The 21,486-nt window shown below is 41.3% G+C and overlaps 2 protein-coding genes across 2 annotated transcripts; one reads left to right on the top strand and one right to left on the bottom strand.

Annotated features, from left to right (window-relative positions):
- Window positions 1-5,191: 5,191 nt before the first annotated feature.
- Window positions 5,192-8,393, bottom strand: LOC112176274 (lipid phosphate phosphatase 2). The gene is made up of 9 exons (XM_040510142.1): window positions 8,237-8,393; window positions 7,321-7,648; window positions 7,149-7,236; window positions 6,947-7,056; window positions 6,758-6,851; window positions 6,483-6,671; window positions 6,321-6,380; window positions 6,011-6,205; window positions 5,192-5,744 (listed from the first exon to the last, which is right to left on the bottom strand). The coding sequence occupies exons 2-8, from the start codon at window positions 7,534-7,536 to the stop codon at window positions 6,075-6,077; spliced, it is 888 nt and encodes a 295-aa protein (XP_040366076.1). The 5' UTR covers window positions 7,537-7,648; window positions 8,237-8,393; the 3' UTR covers window positions 5,192-5,744; window positions 6,011-6,074.
- A 3,748-nt stretch (window positions 8,394-12,141) lies between these two features.
- Window positions 12,142-20,795, top strand: LOC112176275. The gene is made up of 7 exons (XM_040510606.1): window positions 12,142-12,218; window positions 14,188-15,402; window positions 15,654-16,629; window positions 17,980-19,019; window positions 19,402-19,510; window positions 19,734-19,869; window positions 20,287-20,795. Exons 2-7 carry the CDS (start codon window positions 14,273-14,275, stop codon window positions 20,409-20,411), a joined length of 3,516 nt encoding a protein of 1,171 aa, XP_040366540.1. The 5' UTR covers window positions 12,142-12,218; window positions 14,188-14,272; the 3' UTR covers window positions 20,412-20,795.
- Window positions 20,796-21,486: the final 691 nt, after the last annotated feature.

Here is a 21,486-nt window from a genome sequence, read left to right on the forward strand (position 1 = left end):
ATATATAGGACAGATTTTGATTGCAGTACTGCTAGCTATTTTGCTATGTTGTTTAGTTGGTTGTCCAGATTGTGTAGTACTTCTGGTTTATTAGCAAGCAGTACTGCATGCATATATTTTGCTGGCTGCCCAGATTAGTATATATGGGCCATTTAGAACTGATGCTTATGACTAGGTTTGTGTACATGAGACAATGGTGGATTAATGGAAATTGCAATGAATGATTTTAGATGTGGATTTTATGGTTTCATGAATGCCAATTTTAATTTCCAGAATGCATGAATACCAATTGTAACAGGGGACTACTAATATGTGTTATCTCAAATTGCAAGCTACAACAAAAGCACACCAAAATGTGTGGTTGCAGCTGCATAAAAACAACACAAAAATCAATTGGAAGTCTATTGTCTTTTTGGCATTGGGACAATAGAAAATTGTAGTCTAAAAGGCAAAACAACAACATAAGTTAAATGAAAGTATTGATTAAAGCTTATAACAACAACATATAAGTGTGGTTGGACTTGATGACAGACTATATAAAAGACTTACCATTTGTGGTTCGTTTTATATTCAGACCACAAATATTTGTCGTGTTACTAATATCAAACGACAGTAAATTGTTGTTGTACTGAAACTGACACAACACTTAAATGTCATATAAACATACCCTAGACCGACACTTAATTGTAATTTGAAACACTTTACCACCACAGATAATTGTTGTGTAAAGTCACTTTGCACAACATTTAATTGTTGTTGTATGCCAGAAGACACTACACATGAGTCTTCATATTTCTTACTTAAGGGCATTCACACCACACAAAACTGTTGTGTTAATGCTTTTAAACCTACATATCACATTGGTCCCGAAATGCAAAACTCATCAGACAACACAAGACTTTTATTTGTTTCTGTTGTCTGAAAAATCAGACGACAGAAGTGTTCTGTCGTCTGATACCCCCAAGACACGACACCGTACTAGACGACAGATTTTATTTCCTTCAGACGACAGAACAGTTCTGTCGTCTGATGCACTTTTTGGCATAGTGGGTGAGGCCAAATTTGTTAACCATGTGATGCCAAATTGCAGAAGCAAAGGGGCAAGAAAGAAAAATATGGCTCATTGACTCACCAGTTTGTCGACATAACACACAACAAGAAGCAAGTGATACACCCCGTCTTTGAAGAAAATCATTGGAGAGAACACGACCCCTTAACACCTTCCAAGCCAACAAAGACATACGAGGAGCAATAAACTTCGACCAAATTAATTTTCCCCAAGCCAAGGGAGGGAGATGAGGCCGTAAATAAGAATATGCATCCTTCCGTGAGGTCCCCTGAAGATGAAGGAATCCAAACTAAACGATCAACTACTTGGGGATCTGTTGCAATGGGTATTTATCGAACAATATCACATAAACCTGGGAAATGCAATTGAAGAAGATTTGGAAGGTTCCACATCCCATCTAATAGAAAATCTGCAACCCGGTCTTTAGAATAAGCCACATGAGAACCAAAAAAATCAACTAAAGGGTGACCAACAAAATTATCTCTCCAAAAAGAAACCTTAGAATTATAACCAAGCAGCCATTGCCCATTCTCTACCACATGATTCCAAAACCGTTTAACACCAAACCAAATAGAAGAAGAAGTGTACGATTTCCTTAAACAACCATACTTCCAAAACCGATCCCTTAAAAAACAACATCCCTTTGTGGAAGATGAAAAAACCTCCCATGCTTTTTTAAGAAGGGAACGGTTTAGAACAAGAAGCTGCTTGAGCCCTAGACCTCCCTCCTCGAAAGGAGAGCAACATAGTTTCCAAGCTATCAAAGGAACACCACGTTTATCAATGGAGCCTGACCAGAGAAAATTAAGCTACCATATACAGTGCATAGCAATCTCAAAATGAGAGTGGTATATATCTATGTGGGTTTAATTATAATAGAGAGCAAACTTTGGCCTCTTGCTTGTAACAGTCAGTGAAAAATAAAAAACAAAAATAAATTATACTCATCATCTTGGATATTTGTGGTGAGTGATGGAGACAAGAAGCACTCTTGCTTTCGGTAACAGGATGTGAGTTTGTATGCTGATGACAATGCTTAAACACAGTTTGTGCAGGAACTGACTAGGACTGTAGGAGTATATATTAGATTTGTGGAGAAGAGATTGAGATTACAGTAGATGCAGGGGAGGCCTTAGTTGCCTGCAATGAATGTGCTTCATGTGTACAGAGGTTGTTCTGAGTCTGAAAAAAAGAGGGAACTAGGCTTGCCGTCAGTGTAAAACCAGATACAAGTGTGTCAAAGGTAGTCCTAGCCTCCTAGGGTTGAGGGTGAGGAAGAGGAAGATGGCATTGATGGTTTGGACAACAGGTTTGACATATTGTGGGAATCTTTAACACTGGCTGCAGTTCCATATCTAATGCCGGGGTAATCTAGACCAATGGTTCTAACAAAGAAATTGCAGTACCTGGTCATGGCAGTGTGGGAGGCAAGATTGAATAGAAGAGTGGAAGAAGAAGCAGAATGACAAACTTGAGCTCATAAGTATGAAGAAGAAGAATGACAAACTTGAGCTCATATTTGTTAGCTTGTTGTTTGGTCAATTCTCCTGGCCCCAATATTATCTCTCATGTGGGCTCAAATCAATCCGTTTGTGTCAAAAGTAGGCCCCGTAACTTGGATACATAAATAAAGTTGTAGGATGTTTTCGGTTCTAGTTTATGATCGTCCAGGAGTTGCGCAATTTGTTCCTACAACCCACGTAATTTCATTATCAGTAAAAGGAACTTTAGTGGGATGAAGTCAAGTATGTGCCTGGGGATGACACATTGTTATTTCCCTGTGGGGTTTAGTTTTTTGTTCTGCTGTTTCTTTCTTTCCTCTCTTGTATTCTTAGAAGATAGATCATATATATATGAAAACTTAGACAGTAATTTGTAACCTATTCTAATCACAAAGTAATAATGGGTTTAAAGCTAGTAACTGATAGCAAAAAATGATAACAATGATCTCAGAGCAACATTCATACAGTCATCAAACACATCATATGCATTATTATTCAACATAAACTATCAAATCAGAAACAAACAAAGCAGAAACATTAAGAGCATACTTAATACTCAGACAAAGCTTTTCTCAAAAAATAAAATTCTCAGACAAAGCTTGTTACTTTGAAACTGGTTTTGGAGGAGGAGGCCCAGGTGGTGATTCTACCGCCGGAGCTGCCGGAGCCGGTTGTCTCATTCCCGGGTGTTGATTTGCAACCGGCGATGACAACCGTAGAGGCGGTGGTCTCCTTTCTCTCTGCTCCCTAATCATATTGGTATCTGCAGAACAAAGCTAAAAAAATAAATGGCCTACTCTCATTCTGTTAATGAAAATAACAGAATATGCATATATACCTGCTGTGACCAAGCCCAGCTGAACTGTGAAAATGGCAGCAACTAGTAAAACCACCACAACAAAATGGAATAAGGAAGAGAGACTCATTTCTTAGTTCTCCTCCTACACAAACCAAAGGGATTCTGAATCATCTCCAAGCTCATGGCTCCATTGATAAAGCCAAGTTTCACATAATGACATGAATTTCCTACTTCGGCAGTTATAGTTGACTCAGTCTTTACTGTGGGGTGTGAAAGATTGGCTCTTTGCCATTGCCTAAAATATACAAGTTAAAACAATATTACTTTTCATCTGCAATTCTGCAACCCACCACCAGATTATTACTATTATTATAAACCCAAAGGACAGAGATTTTGAAGCTCTAGCTGTAACTTTGACCATATTGAACAAGATAGAATAGAAAACATGAAATTTTGAACACCCATTTCATTTCTTGATGTACATCCCCATACAATACAATACAAAGACTGCTAAATCCAAACATACCCAACAAGTTGATTAAAACTAGCTCTTGATCTATTTTCTTAAGCTTGTGACAACTTTGGAGCTAGCTCTTGGTGGCTTCTTGATCAATAGGTAAGAATTGCCATTGTTCAACTGCATAACATTTTCAGCAAGGCTGTGCATGACTTCCACATAAGCATCTCTAAGCTTCTTCAGAAGTGTGAATGATGTCACTATCTTCTGGTGAAGTTTTGTTAGCATTACATTCTTCATGTAGTACTTGACATGACTGTGAGTTTGATCACCTCCCAAAACTGCAATCTTCTGGTCTTGATCTTCTTCATCATCACTACCTTCCAAGCTGCTTAGTCTATTGTATCTACTCCTCCTTCTGAAGCACTCCATCTTCATGCCTCCCCAAAATGGAGAGAGATACCCAGATTACAATACCAAAAAGAAGTAAATAAAGTGAAAGGCCAGGGATTAATGGCCATAACCAATGTTGGTGTGGTTCAGAGGTGGGCTTTAAATAAATTAGACCAAAAGCAAATATCATTAAATTGAGGAGGGTTATAGGGAGAGTTAGTCATACCTAGAGCCCTTTTGGCTTTTGCTAATTTGAGAGTCGAAAGCGTTTTTGGTAGCTTTTGGCAAAAGTAACTGTAGTGTGTTACGTGCTTTTTAACAAAGCACCTATAGATATGCACTTGAAAAGCTTAAAAACAGAAGTGCTTCCTACAAAAGCAGTGTCAAAAGGACCTAAAGTGGTCTTTTAGTCATGAAGAAACAGTGAACTACACGAGGTAGGTATGTAATTAAAATTCCAAGAACCAAAAGTCAGAAAGCAGCAATGGAGAGCATGTGAAAACCTCTATATGTTAGTTGCCAGCAATTAACACCCAACTGTGTTTTGGCACTTGTCTGATTTTAGAGCCAAGTAATAAATATGAGCCTGAAAGGTGTTTGAGAATTTGTCCATTTCAAGATATGACAGGAGAGACCCGAGTGATACACTGATATTCATAAACCACTTCATGGCTACACATTACTGTCCTTTTACATACAGTGATACGTATCACAGGCTGCAAATTTAACCCTTTTATATGAAATTCAGAGTTTTTTTTTTTTACTTTATAAGGTAGGAACATCATAAATAACCTCAAATGCTACACAAAGTTGCCCAAATATGCCTGAATTTTAAAGACACCAAAAAAATTGGTAGTAAGTTCCCTGAGAAATTGATACCTCATCTGGAGGTATACCATTCTCTTTTCTACTGGTTGCCTTCACCTCTGGACTTTTGCCTTTGTCACATAAACTTTAGTTTATTCGTTTACTTTCTGAATAAATCTTTATCTTTTCCACAACAAAAAGCATGTTTAACCCCTCTACTTCCACATAATACAAAACCAGAAGATATTACGTGTACTTAAAAACTTCAATTCTATTTATGGATAAAAATTGTTACATAGGATCCGTTCTAGGAAAATGGGTTCATTCATACACATACAAAAGGTTACAAATTGTTCCTCAGCTCAGTTCTAAGAAATTGATAAGCCAACCAACCTTGATCAGTTGCTGTGAAGCAAAGAACTGTACGTGGAACATGTCTTCTGAAACAAGTGGAAACTACCATGAATTCAACTGAGCAACACGGCCAGCAAAACAAAGCATCATTCCCACATAAGCATTCCTAAGCCTCCTCAGAACAGCCATCGATGATGTTGTAACCTTGAGCCGCAGTTTCGGGGTCACTCTAATTTTCCAAAACTTTAGAGTCCCTCTCCCTCCTGCTGCTGCATTTTCCTCAGTAATAACCACACTTCCTAGCCTACGATAACGTCTCCTCCTCCGGGACCTCCTCATCTGAATCTTGAATGCTGCAAATGCCTGCATATTTTCAGAGAAATGTGTATGTGAAATGAAGATGAAGCTGGCTACTTATCCAAATGCAAAATTGGTAACTGGCCGGCTAATGTTTTTTGAGTTAATGAAAGCAAGCAATGCAGCACGTGTAATAATGTAATGAGCTTTGGCGGCTGTCACCATTCAACAATTAACACCCAACTGTTCCTGTAAGCATTAAATAAAACGGGTCCAGCCACTTAATATCTCATACATTGTTCCCTGACTTCTCTCATGAACTGAGTTTTTACCTTGGATCATATGAATTCTATACTAGTGTAATATCTTCTCACAGCTTCCATGTGCATGGAAGCATCAAGCTGGTGGACTGAAATCAACTGGAGCTTCAACGTCTGGTCTTCGCGTATTGAGATTTTTAAGCCTTGTCGCCGAGGCATCACTCAGCTGTGCAGCCATCACTCGAAAATATACATGAGGTGCCCACCCTGCAAGTTTAAGGTTAAAACTCCAAAGATATATAAGATACATATGGGGAAAGTAGACTAACATGAACTGATTAAAATATCGACGAGGAAAGCGAAAAATGAAAGTAGTTTCTACCATTTTCCTGGTTTGGAAAAGGGAAGGACTGCAAGTAACAAACTGATGCTGTGACAATTCCTGCACTTACACAAATTGAAATGTTACCATCTGTTTGCTAAGTTTAGTTTTTTTATTTTTTTTATTTTACTCTTTTATATATGATTCGTTTAGTAGACGAACCTATAAGACTACCAGTGAAGACGTCTGCCCAATGATGCCAGTAGTCATCCACCCGCGAGACTGCTACCAGAGCAGCACAAAGTAGTGGAAAAATCACAATGCACAGCTTGGAAGCATGGCCTCGACGATCAAATGCTTTGATCTTCCCGGCCAAGTACCACGCAAGAAAACCGAGGCCTGCAAATGACACTGCACATTGACAATAGCAACCACATTATGCACAGCTTCTTTAGCTGATCAGCTTGTAAATTCCCAATAATGCCAGGAAAGCTTACCTGAAGAATGGCCACTAGGAAAGCTTTTATATCCTTCCCTTATATCATCCTTATCTCCAGTACACAAAACATCACCATAGTACGCATCATATGCCTGCAGAAGTCATTGACAAGAAGTAGGTGAAGAGAATAATCAGCATAATCTAAGGAAAACAAGCCTCAAGGAAAAATAATGAAATTGTTACCTACCCCTTGTCCATCAGGAAAACACCGATAGAAGAAGTCAGGACGGGGGCGACCAACAGCATCTTTGATTGAGTCGGTGATAACCAGCGTTATCAAAATTGAATATGCAAGACCTAAGTTGCAAATGTGACCATTTTCATTAGCTCACAAACAGGTAACATACAACTACTGGTATAGTGGAAGCCTAAAAGGACAAAGGGAATACCCAACATAGCATGGTGCAAGTCATAAATATCCTTTCTGACGAAGTAGAACGCAAAAAAGATACCAACCGGCAAGAATACAGCGTAAATCTGATACAGGAAGTCAAGAAATGAATGTAAAGCCAGGGAAGTGTACGAACAACGATATAGAGATTGAGAAAATGAGAAACATACCGGAACACACCACATTGGTACAGTGTCTAGCTGAAAGGGGTATTTCAAATCAGTCATCATATCTTGATTAAGAAACCGGTGAAAAGGCTCGATGACATTCAAAGTAATATCGATCGCCCCAAGAACTAGAAGAATCATCCAGTCATACTTGTGCACATTTGCCACTTTGAGTCCATGAGATTTCAACGTGTGAGTTCCCAATTGAATTTCTGGCATCTTCTCCTGGTTGAAATGTTACTATTCCAATTTGAAACCAACTGGTAGCTAGCAATGGATGAATCAAATGCCTGTAGCTTTAACTATTTTCTTCCTCCCAGAGATAAGTGCCCTGAAAATTGATATTCTTGCTAAGTCACCAAGTAAAAAGAGAATTTTTGATGCGTCAAGTAAAATGAGAATTGCTGTCGCAATTGAACGAAGAAGAAGATTTACACAAGAAAACCATCATGCCATATTAGATAAAAACAGCACATCCATAACACCTAACCCTAGTAACAGAAGCATTTGTTAATGCGACATTAAACATCATAACTATAAATAATTCCCAAGCTTGTTAGGACAATGATCATTTAAATAAATTTCCAATCTTTTCCAGCAGAAATTTAGTGCCCTTAGGGTATGCAATATCCAACTTTTAGTCTTCGGGACCTTAAGGTAACGATTATAAACATCGATGATAAAAGACATGTCCATTGAACTGAATTTCATCGATCATCCAATGAGGATTACCAGAATGTGTCAACAACAAAATCAACATGAAAAGTATAAAACAACACCATTGCTGAAGACATGAACCATGAAAGGTAATGTTTTGACTAGCCCAAAGATAATGATCGTCCAAACAAATCCAGGCCATGATGCAGGAAAACGGCCGGCAAACCACATTAATGTCATGTATATAGAAAAGAGAGGTTACCGCCGATTTGTGAAGTACAAAACTCCCCCGGACCTCCTCCCTGTGCAGCAATCGTAATTCAGAGAGAGAGAGAGGTCCGTGGTACAGTGGTGAAGAGGAACCTTTGAAATTCAAAGGGTTCAAGGGCGCTTGTAATTCCAGCGGTTAAAATAATTTAACACTCGTAATTTTTGCGGTTAATATTTAGCACTTGCAACTTTTGCAGTTAATAGCGGTTTAAATTTATCCTTGCATAGTTGTAAAATTCCGCTCCTCTAGTGCGTTCTCGGTTTGATAATCATCGCCAAATGTCATTTTAGCTGAACTTATGTGAGGCAAGGAGAGGTGGACACAGACACAGAGAGGCTATTGCATTGTAACACTGTCAAAACTATGTATAGATAAGAAGATTCCCTGGCCTAATCAAATTTTAGGGTAGAATGTGATTACCGTGGCTGCGTGGCAGTCACGTGGATCGTACAGTTGCCCAATTAAAATTTGTCATATCAACATCAATTACCCAACATGTCATTGACAGTACAAGGCAAAATACCACAACCATTCCATATCCACCCCCTGAGATATTGGCCGATCGAGCCATTCACGTGACACGACAACCCTACCTAATATTTTCTTGAGTTTCACCCTTGGCTATACACTTCATGTCCAACTTGTTAATTATGATATAAAAACTAAAATTAGGGCGGGCATTTTAACCCGGAAACCTGAAAACCCACACCGGATCGATCCGGACAGCAGGGTTCGGACCGGGCTTTTAAAAAAAAAACAGAAAAATGAGAGGTCCGGACCGTTAATGAAAAAAAAGGACCAGTCCCGGGCCTAGGATTCCACCAATCAGAAAACCCGGAAATATCCACATGTCATTCAGTTATTGGCTGTTTGAATAAAAAGTTGTACACCTTACCTGCTTACCACATGTAATCCTCACCCCAATATAAATATTCTTCTAATTTCCCAGCCGCACAATTCTTCTCTCCTTCTTCTTCTTTCTCCTCTGCCAGTCAACCCCAAGTCCCCAACTTTTCTTCTCCTCCAAAAACTAGAGACCTCTTCCCGTCGTCTATTCTCCTTCTCGCTTCCTCAGCCCTGAGCTTCAACGAAGTGTCTTCGTCAATTATTACCTTTCTCCGGAGCACAGCCACCACTGCCTGTTGGAGAGGAAAGATCCCACATTGGAAAAGTGACAAATAAAATATAACTTATAAGTGGGTGGGTCTCACCCAATTGTACCGAGGCCTTTTGTAATTAAAACCCAACACCTAACAGGTGGTTAAGTTGGGACAGTATCAGTACAATAGTGGGCCACGAGCTACGCTTGTCGCTGTTTAACATGGTATCAGAGCGGGTCCTTCTCCAATTGCGTCTCCATGTAGGCACGTATCATGAGCCCAAATTGGGGTTCCCTGTATTGCCATCGAAATGACCAAGTGTCCAATGTGGGTCTTGGATTGTATCGACCAAGTCTCTGATATGAGACTTGTGTCCCAATTTCCAATGTGAAAAAGTGACAAATAAAATATAACTTATAAGTGGGTGGATCTCACCCAATTGCACAGTGGGTGGATCTCACCCAATTGCACCGAGGCCTTTTGTGATTAAAACCCAACACCTAACAGGTGGTTAAGTTGGGACAGTATCGGTACAATTGTGGGCCACGGGCCACGCTTGTCGCTGTTTAACATGGTATCAGAGCGGGTCCTTCTCCAATTGCGTCTCCATGTAGGCACGTATCATGAGCCCAAATTGGGGTTCCCTGTATTGCCATCGAAATGACCAAGTGTCCAATGTGGGCCTTGGATTGTATCGACCAAGTCTCTGATATGAGACTTGTGTCCCAATTTCTAATGTGGAAATTGGACTAATTAATTTCACGTGCAGACCTAGAGTTAGGTTGCACGTGAGGGGGCGTGTTGGAGAGGAAAGATCCCACATTGGAAAAGTGACAAATAAAATATAACTTATAAGTGGGTGGGTCTCACCCAATTGTACCGAGGCCTTTTATGATTAAAACCCAACACCTAACAGGTGGTTAAGTTGGGACAGTATCAGTACAATAGTGGGCCACGGGCTACGCTTGTCGCTGTTTAACACTGCCAGTATGACGACAACCCCAATCTCCTCAAATTTCTCCATCTAAGCCCCGACAATTATGTTTCTGGCCGGATTTCTTCGTCAAATTCCTCGACAAAACCTTGACCTCCTCAAATTCCTCAAATTTCTTCATTGGCAAATCTGCTTCTAGCCGGATCGGTGATAGATCTTCACCGGATGTTCCAAATCTCAAGATGGTGCAAAAGGCCTGAAAACCCGGCCTGGAAAACTCGGTCCGGGCTCTCTCCGGTCCCGACTTCGGAAAAACTTGATCTGAGACAGACTCCAAAACTTCGGGCTCGGTCTCAGGATCGGCATATTGACCCTCAGGCTGGGACCGTGCCCAAGCCTAACTAAAACTATTTCAACTATTCTTAAGTGACATGAAGAGGCATCAATATATAGATTAGGGCTCCGGCAACACCAAAATCCTTTGGCAAACTCGATTCAACTCACATTCTTCTTGTACTAGATTTGCTTGAAAAGATTATAATATGAAGCTATGCTTCAACTCAACACGTGGATACAAAATCAACTATGGACATTGGACAACGGACACCAGTGAAAGCAAATGTATGCAAAGGACAAAGTCACCAATTCAAGAACATTTTCAATTCTTAAAAAAAGGGTAACTAATATTTACAAAAAAATATGTTGTAATGCCTCATATAATTTGTTGTATGACTTATAAAAGATATAAAATGGTAAAAGATTTAATAATGCTCGCACCACATTGTTCTCCTATATTTGCTCCTCATGTAGTGGCATTGCATTACAGTCTCCTCGTTTCTGAAGGAGAAGCACAAGGTGCACATGATTTTAAAGTGAAGAAAAGGGTTTGCTTTGATCATCATCAAAAAATCAAGATATAGATCCACATCGGTACAAGTTGTAATCGTGCACAAGTTCCTACGGGGATGCACATGACTGGTCCAATTCTTTGTAAGTTCATGTGCATCGCGTAGTTTATGGATCTCAAAATTACCATGTACTTGTGAGAAGTAATTATTTTGTCCATCACATTAGAGAGGATTAAACTTCTTTATTGCAATTTTTATCAATTATTTTTACTCTTCTTTTTTGCTTGGACTTAATTTTGAGCGGCTTCTAATCCCACATTGATCCTCTCATTTAACTTCGTTATCGAATCAGTATGATGCACATATATAATTGCGTGCATTAATCTGTCCCGATCAAATCTTGATTATCTCTATCATGCATAGATCGCTTCCATAATACCTCGATCATCTCCTTTTGCTTTGGTTGATAATTGATTAAAATAAACGCCACTATTTCAAAGAGACTTGGTATCCATCCTAATTTCAATCCATCAATTTACCTTTCGTCTTCGATTGAACCAAAATTTGAGCTAGCTTTCGGGTTCTCTTCTAATCATATATTTGATACTCTGAATTATACCACATAATTGCATGCATCAATTTTATTCCGATTATCAACATCTTAATTATCTCGATAATCACTTTTATCGTGCCTCGATCATCTCTTTCAATTTTATAAATATAACTTTTCATCCATTCACGAATTAATTACCTGATTCAACTTTGTGATTGAAACTCACTAAATCTCTCTTCCATGATTGCTTGTGTCAAATCCAATCACACCTCGATTATTTCCATTATACATTGATCACTTAGGTTATGTCCGTCACCGATCAAATGAACATCGCTCATCATCCATGACTTCATCCACCCTCAAAGACTTTCGGACTTAAGAGCCTATTAGCTTAAGACGTCTGCTAATTGATCCATAAAATACTCTTAAAATCCATATCCCTACCTACACTCAAAGGTAAGAAAGAAAAAAATAGATAGCAGAGAGCTTAATTCACTCTAAGAAAGAGGAGAGAGAAGAGAGAGAGAGAGAGAGGGAGCTTTTTGATAAGATCATTTACTGTTCATTCCTGACTTTCCTTGCTTTTGGTCCATTATCTTATTAGCTTTAACTCTTGAGCTGGACACGTTTTGGTTCTAGTTGACAGTTGGTTCAGATTATAACATTTTTGTAAAGACTATATATGTTATTGTGGGAACCCTGTCCTGATTATGAAATGAAAATGCAGTTTCTTTAGTTTTCCTTCGTTCTTTCTTGCTTTTGGTAAACTGACTCTACCAACTGGTATCAGAGCATGGCTCGGACCGTGCAAGCTCCTGCTCCCTCCTCCACCCCAGTCACCTCCGCTTTGGTTCCACCACCACCCCCTCCTCCAATTACCCACCTAGCTTCTTCCTCTTATCAACCAACTGATGCAGCAGAACCTTTACAAAGGGCAGAATTTCACAACTCCTTAGCCATTCTTCAAGAGGAATTCCACCAGGCAATTGACGCAGTCAACAATAACCATACATCCTTTCAAAATCACATCACTGCACGACTTGCAGCTTTGCAAAGCACTATGATGCAAGTTCTTACTGGACAACACCAACCCCTTAGCTCGGCATCTCCCTCCACCCCCACTTCAACTCCATCATTTTCACCACTTCCACCACCGCGTACACCGGCCCACATCCCACCTATAACATTTGGGTCCATCTCAACCCCAATCACTTCTTACCAAGGTTTGAATTCTCCTACTCCTTTCCCAGCTCTCACATCACCAATACCTACACGTCCCGAGTCCTATCCACACACACATCAACCATTGCCATCTGCACCACCGCAATATTCCACCATTTCATCAATTCCACAACCACAATTTACCACCACAAATAACGCTTACCACACCCAAGCTCACCACACACTTCAGTATGAACCCCAATTCTTCAGACCCCCAAAAGTCGACTTACCTCGATTTACGGGTGATGATGCTGCCGGTTGGATCACCATGGTCGAAAGGTATTTGCGCACCCAGCGCATACCACAATCAGAAAAGGTGGCCATTGCAGCTTCCCATTTTGGACCCGATGCTTGTTTTTGGATGAACTCGTTTGAACAACGACATCCATTGATTACTTGGGAGCAGTTTGTACCGGCTTTCTTGGCCCATTTCGGCGCAGGTGCGAATCATGATTTCAAGATTGCACTATCACACCTGCAGCAGACGTCAACAGTGGAGCTCTTCATCACCGCCTTCACCAAACTGTCCTGCAGAGCCCCGGATTGGAACGATGATCATCTTCTTCCCATGTTTTTGGGCGGCCTGAAACCGGCAATCCGCAACGATGTCAAAACCTTCAATCCTCTCACTTTGACAGAGGCACAAAGGCTGGCACGATGCTGTGAGGCTAAGCTTTCCGAATTCCAGTCGACCTCCGACCTTCCCCCCAATCCTCCATACTCAACCACTTCCCCATTACCTTACCGTGCCAACCATACCTTGTCCTCACCTGCTACCACCCAACCACCTAACCCACCACAAGTACAACTTACCAAAACCCCGACCCATCGCAATCCCAGAATCCTTTCCACATCAGAACAACGTGAGAGAAGAGCAAAAGGTTTATGCTTTAATTGTGATGAGCAGTACACCCCCACCCACTCATGTAAACAACCATTCCTAGCCATACTGGAAGCACCTACTGCCACACCAAGTGACGAATCCTCTGACACTCTAGATTTTCCTGCATTTGGTGCCTGAGGTCAGGCCCTACTCAAGGGGGGAGGAGTTGATAAGATCATTTACTGTTCATTCCTGACTTTCCTTGCTTTTGGTCCATTATCTTATTAGCTTTAACTCTTGAGCTGGACACGTTTTGGTTCTAGTTGACAGTTGGTTCAGATTATAACATTTTTGTAAAGACTATATATGTTATTGTGGGAACCCTGTCCTGATTATGAAATGAAAATGCAGTTTCTTTAGTTTTCCTTCGTTCTTTCTTGCTTTTGGTAAACTGACTCTACCACTTTTCAATTCCAAGTCAAACACAAGTAAAAGGCAACACCTTTCCCTTGGACCCCTTTGTAATAACAAATCAAGAACCTCTTCCAATGGATCCACCGCCTCTCCCACCACTTCCGGCCGCCACGCAACTCGGCTACCCCGATTCACTCGACTCCTCCCCCCGATCCCGCAATGCCGACTCTTCTTGGGAAGCCGAGCCTCTCCCTCAGGTCCCCGGCGCCAAGCTCCGCCTCATGTGCAGCTACGGCGGCCACATCCTCCCCCGCCCGCACGACAAGTCGCTCTGCTACGTCGGCGGCGAGACTCGCATTGTCGTCGCCGACCGCCACTCCTCCCTCTCCGACCTCTGCTCCCGCCTCTCCCGTACTCTCCTCAACGGCCGTCCTTTCTCTCTCAAGTACCAGCTCCCGACGGAGGACCTCGACTCCCTCATCTCCGTCACCACCGACGAGGATCTGGACAACATGGTGGAGGAGTACGACCGCACCTCCTCCTCCGCCTCGCCGTTGAAGCCGTCGTCGCGGCTCCGTCTCTTTCTTTTCTTCGGCAAACCGGAGACGGCGGCGTCCATGGGGGCCTTGCTCGACGACGCCAAGTCCGAGTCGTGGTTCGTCGACGCGCTCAACGGCTCGGGTCTGATGCCGCGAAACCTCTCCGACTCGGCGGCCACCATGGACTGCTTGTTGACCGGCGGGAGTGATTCTTGCAACGACTTGGAGGCGGCGGCGGCGAGTCAAGGCGACTTGTTTGGGGATCATGACAGTGGAAAACCTAGTGTGGCGGTTCAAGAAGTGCATTCGATTTCGGAATCGGCCTTTGTGGAGAGCAATACGTCGTCCTCTGGGTCGTCTTCTTCGTCGCCTTGCTTGTCAAATTTGCCGCCAATTAGGGTTAGAATGGACGGAAATGTGGCCGGAGTAGTGCAGGGTCAGAAGCCGGCGGGGATTGAGGAGCAGTTTGCTCAGATAAGCTTTGCTGCTGCACCAACAATGGTGGCTGCTGGTGGTTCTGGAGCTTTGAGTACTAATCCTATGGCTGTGAACTCAGGAGGAGGTGAAACTATGAACAGGATCAACTCGGAGGATGATATTTCTGGTCAGAATGTGCCTGTGGGTTTTCGAAAGCCGCCTTTGCCAATGCCATTGCAGCCGCAGCATTTTAAGCAGGGAGGTGGAGGTGGAGGTTATAGCTTGCCTTCACCGGATTCGGTTGCAAGGTATCTTCTCTGTTTCTATTGCATTGTTAGTTTCTGTTTCAAAGTATATGTTAGTAGATTCACATAGATAAATGCTATGCCTCTGCTAAATTTGCAACTTTGGTTTACTGTGAAGACTAAGTAGGATTGATGATACTGATTTAAGTGTAACAGAGAGATTGTTAGGAGCCTAGTTTGTGGTTTTTGCTTTTGAATTATGGAAGTAATGGATAGGTACTGAAATGGTTTTGTGGTTTTTATCAAATGTGTAGTGATAGTAGCATTGCGTCTGCAAACTCGCTGTCGAAACCAATGTACTATCAAGAGCAAGTTCAAGTTGCAGCTAGAGATGGCAGAGCTCCTGTTAGCCCGAATACAACAAGTGATGCTTTGGATCAGGGTTCCCGAAACCAAGTTCAACAAGTTCAGGATTCAGGGTACAGTGTGCCTCCGCAATCAGATCAACAACAGCAAATTCAGCTTCAGCAACAACAGCAGCAACAGCAACAACTGCTACAGCAGCAGCAGCAGCAACAACAACAACAGCTCCAACAGCAGCATCTCCAGCAGCAGCAACAGCAGCAGCAACAATTTGTCCATGCAAGCGCGCAATATATGAATATTCAGCACCCTGGTACCGGTCAAGTGCCAGTGTCACCGTACTACACAATGTATGCTCCACCATCGCAGCAGCAACAGCTTCATCACCAAATTGATCATCAGCAGCAGTATCCAGTCTATTTGATGCCTGTTGCACAGTCGCAACAACCATACAAGATGGCTCTGCAGTCTACAATAGCTGATCCAACTGGTGTTGCCTCGACCCGCATTACTTCCCAAAACCCTGCTGCTTACAAGGACAGTATCCCACCCATTTATCCCTCAAAGACAGCTTCACCTGCTATGCCTGAAATGACTCAAAGTGTTTACCAGACCTCTGTGACACCAACTCCTCAATTAGTCCAAATCCCTTCCAACCAATATCAGCAGCAATTTGTTGGTTACTCTCAAATGCATCATCCTTCTCAGTCCATTGCTGTTCCTTCCTCTGCGACAGCACCCAACTATGCGTACGAATATGCCAATCCTTCACATGAACAAGTATACTACACCCAGCATCAAGCAGCCCCATTGCCTTCTCAATATCAATCCATGACTCCAGCAGCCGCCGCCGCAGCAGTAGCAATGTCAGATGAATCAAAGCAGGTAGCCGCATACTCAGCAGCAGATCAAAGCCACACACAATCATAACTTCTTAGGCAAGAAATCAAAACAAAAAAAGTGGCTGGTTAAAGTTGGATGTTCATTTTACCTTGATTACATATGCACTCTTCTTGATGGTTATTATATATAGACTGTGCTAATTGCTCATATGCATAGGATTTTATAATAAAGAACAGATTTTCTTTTTCTGTCTTCCTATGGGTCATATATATTATAGGTGTTACCTTATGTTTACTGTGAATCTGTCAGTCATACTGAATAAAGATATATATAGCTGTGAGAAATGAGATTCAGTTGTGTCATGGGAAATGCTTAGTTTGGCAGAGAAGATGATCATTTTGGGGTTTCTGGTTTTTAATTAGAAGAAATAGAAGGTTTTTAATTAGAAGAAATAGAAAGTAACAGCTGCTACAGCAGAGAACTGGATCAAGCACATGGTCTACAAGTCTCTAGCATGTATTGTCATGCCATGCATTTTAATATAAGATTTATAAATGCATTCGAGCAAAACGTTTCTCGATCTTCTCGAGAAGGCATCGGGTGCTTGACTATGTTCAGATCAGAAAAAACTTGGATGTGATTTATAGGCATTGTGAGGAATCTATGAACGTGCATGTCAAAATGATTTACTTGTATATCTTACGATTCTCAACTGTTTCTTCTGGCATACAGAAAAACCAGATGCAGATCAATTAGGAATGTAGTTCAACCCAGAAGAAGCAAGAAAGTTCACATTCTTCATCCCGGAAAACCTTCACCACCGGAAACAGAGAACAAGCTTGAGTACTTAAGAACAAGGATGTGAATGTCGGACCTTTGCGTGTGAATCCCAAATTGAAAAGAAAATATAACGTCGATGTGGTAGAACGTCTCCGGTGTATATACCATGTTGTTGAGTTTGTTATATACTACGGCCGTGATGATATGCAATGTTAGCACTCAATAATTTGGATGTTTTGTGAATGGTACGTGACGATGTGATGATGTTAAAACTGAAAAGGGTGTGTTCCGTCAGCACCTTTTTGTTTTTATTTTTGGTGTTATATATTGTACAACAAAGATCGAACCTTCATGTATTTCAGATATCCTAAACAATTTCACTATCACCTGCCTAATCTTCACTTTTAACGTTAGAGGCCTGGGCATCTATGTTCTGTGACTCTCTTCCAGAGTCGTACAACAGCACACTAGTATTCCACGAAAACGACCACTCGAAAGATCTATAAACAGAAGGAAAAATCCATATGAGATATCAACCAAAAACGAAAAAGGTACATAGTGGAGTATCCAAATCAGCAAGCTCCCATAGTCCCCACCATGATCAGTAGAGCTCAAGCTCTCAAGCTCATAGTGCCCAACTCCCATCTTCGTTAAACCCCCCCCCACTCTCAAAATATCAGTCTCAACTCCCAACCCACTTTGAATACAACAAATGCGCCCCCAACACCTCCAAAAATCTCACCTTTAATGGCCGCCGCCGCCGTCACCGCCGGCTTCGGTCACCTCTCTTTCGTCCCCAAGTTCCCATCAACCCAAGTCAGGACCTTTGACTTCAAGATCACCTCCTGTCTCTCTCTAAGGCAGTCAAATGACCCAACTCTCGCCTCCCAAAACGACGCCGTCCCGTTCGGCAGCCTCCGTGTAGTCTTCGCCACCGGTGGCACCGGCGGCCACATATACCCGGCCGTCGCCATAGCCGACGAGCTCAAAAGCACAGACCCCAACGCCCAGATTTTGTTTCTTGGCATACCCAAAAGCATGGAAAGCAAGGCCGTCCCCAACGCCGGCTACGACTTCGCCGCCGTCCCCTCCGCCAAGTTGCACCGCCCGATTTTGTCACCCAGAAACGTGTTTCTTCCCTATTACTTGATCAAGTCAATAGTATGGAGCTACTTTAAATTGAGGGAGTTTGATCCTAATGTTGTGATCGGAACCGGCGGGTATGTGTCTTTTCCGGTAGGCATTGCGGCGGTGCTGAGAGGAGTGAAGCTTGTGATTCAAGAACAGAATGCTGTTCCCGGAATAGCCAATTGGGTGCTTTCTTTTTTAGCTGATGTTGTGTTTGTGGCTTTTAATTCTACTATTGATTGTTTCCCAAGTGGGAATGGCAAGTGTGTGGTGTGTGGGAATCCGGTGAGGTCGTCCTTAAGGCAGAATGTGTCTAAGGCGGTGGCCAGGGGGCGGTTTTTTCCTAAGTCTGGTGAGATGGGAGAGGAGGAGGTGGAGAAGGTGAAGGTGCTTTTGGTGCTTGGAGGGTCTTTAGGTGCTAATGCCGTGAACATTGCTATGCTGAATTTGTATTATCAGATGCTGTTGGAGAAGGAGGACTTGTTCATCATTTGGCAGACTGGAGTGGAGACCTATAATGAGATGGAGAGCCTTGTTAAGAACCATCCGCGGCTCCTTTTGAAGCCGTAAGTGCTCTGTGGTTCTGTTTTTAAGTAACTAGAATGCGAGACGATTCATAAGGATTTAAGATTGTGTCACTCAACAAATGGGATAGTTTTAACATACAATGTGTTCATTGAGAAAGCTATAACTTGTTGATGCAAACTAATGTGTTAGATCATCAGGAATATAAGTTTGGAAAGGAAGATCATATTCCTGAATCCTGCCAATGACTTTCTCATCCTTTTAGGGTGTTCAATATCAGTAATGATTAGCATGTTGAGTATTTTGTTGTTATTTAGAGATAATTTATAACTCAGAGATAGTACACTTACTTTACCTTCCACCTTTGTCAAGATGTATGCGGCCATATTATATTCAAAGCTAATGTGACTCTGTATATTGAAGGTTCATGCATAAAATGGATCTGGCATATGCAGCTGCAGACCTAATAGTTTCGCGAGCTGGTGCAATGACTTGTGATGAGATCTTGGCAACTGGGAAGCCTTCCATTCTGGTAATTTCAGTTTTCACGTTCTGTTGTAGAATTAAAGCATGTCATGATATGATAATAAATAAGACCTAATTTCTTGCTTCTGTTTTCATGTTGTATGAGACTATCTTCCATGTGAATCTAACATGCCCACTATCAACAATGTTTTGATTATGTTCTTAATATCAATACTTTTGTCCCTTTTTTGCTCAAGGGGAGAACTCATAATTAGTTTCTCAATTTGTAGATACCATCACCAGATGTTGCTGAAGGATATCAATTCAAAAATGCTTCTTTGATGGCAGACTTGGCAGGTGCAAGGGTTATAACTGAAGATGAACTTGATTCGACAACCCTTGGAAATGCAATTGAAGAGATATTAGGTACATCTATTCTATTACAGTTTTGCCTGATAAGAAATTGCTTGCTTAAGGTTTTAACAATTCTTACTGTATAATTTGTCTCATAATCTGGAGGTATCATAGGTCCTTATTGATACTTTGACATTTTTCATATACTGCTTAGCATGTTGTGCATGCAGTTACGCACATAAATGCATAATATTTGATTATTTGTATAATTACTTTCTAAGTTTGCTTCTTAGAATATTGAAGATAATTTAATTTGAATAGAAACAGATAAATGCTGGGTACTTCAGTAGTTGGGTTGTGTATGTGCTGTTTTTTTTGTTAATGATGAGTAATGCCATTTTATTGTAGGAACTGGACAGTATATTGAATCCAAATTGACTCTAGAAGTTAGATGTCCTTTAATTATGATCGTTTGCTTCCTTTTTATAGGGGATGAAAGTAAAATGGCAGATATGTCCGAGAAGGCTCTGAAAGCTGCGAACTCCAATGCCTCTGTAGCGATTGCACAGCATGTCCTTTCTCTAGTCAGCTTATCAAGAGCAAAGAAGAAGTAGACTTAAAAGTCGGCTTATCTTCTATGTTTGTGATAGATCCAGCTTCCACGCTCCATTGCAGTCCACCAAAGTTAATTTGTTATATGCAGAAGCTCAAAGGTTTCATAGAAGTTGAGTTCAGGAAAATGTCATGAATGTAGGTAGCTAGGTTTCTAGAGTTCTTTTCACTCCAATCATTGTTATTCAAGAAGGATCATAAAGAATCTTTCCTTTCATCCTTCTGGCAAAGGGTTGATGAGAGGCTTGGTAGCTAGGAAAGTTGAGTCAGGATCTTTAAACATTACATAACTTCTTTGCCAAGCTGTTCCTAACATGGTTAGGTACTGCATTCTGTTGTATGAAGTCACCAATTTTCACTTTTTTATCAAAGGAATCTTATGCTAATGATCATTTGCGTTCAATTACTACTTGTGTAGTATGGCTTCTATATGGGGTGTTTTATAGCTCCAGAATCCGGAGTCGTTAGATTAGCTCATTGAATTGGTTACACTGATTTGCGATCTAACGTTTCTCGATTATGAACTTTGAAGTTTTAATAGTTTGAAGTACCCTGAAACTTTCACCCTATGTGCACGTATTATTATATTAGTACATGATCTTGGCAGACGTTTTCTTTCACTTTCTTCGATCATTGTACAAAACCTTGGCAAAAGTAATTCATAAACATGCGTATTTGCTTCAATTGCTTTGCGTAATGAGCCATCTTTGGTTGGTGGATGGTCCATTTAATTCCCAAAACCACAGCCACATATGAATCCCAATTTTAATCCTTAATAATAGAAACATTAGGGTGGTTGCTAATTAGGTCACTTATTAACAAACTCGTAGGCCAGGCGAATGAATGTTCATTATTTCCATGTTAAGATTTTCCCTTTGATTTGTCATGTTTAAATTGTGGAATCTAAAAAACCTAAACTAATTATTATTGCATATTGTAGGCTTGTAGACTTTTGGGGTGTTACTATGTTGAGAGTACAGGCACGGATGTAGGGGTGTTACTATGTAGAGAGTACAGGCACGGATGTAGGGGTGGGCTGAGGTGTGTTGCAGCACACCCCAACATTTTGGGGGGGGG

The sequence above is a fragment of the Rosa chinensis genome, chromosome 7 (genome assembly GCF_002994745.2).
Source record: "Rosa chinensis cultivar Old Blush chromosome 7, RchiOBHm-V2, whole genome shotgun sequence".
In the NCBI taxonomy this organism is placed as follows: Eukaryota; Viridiplantae; Streptophyta; class Magnoliopsida; order Rosales; family Rosaceae; genus Rosa; species Rosa chinensis.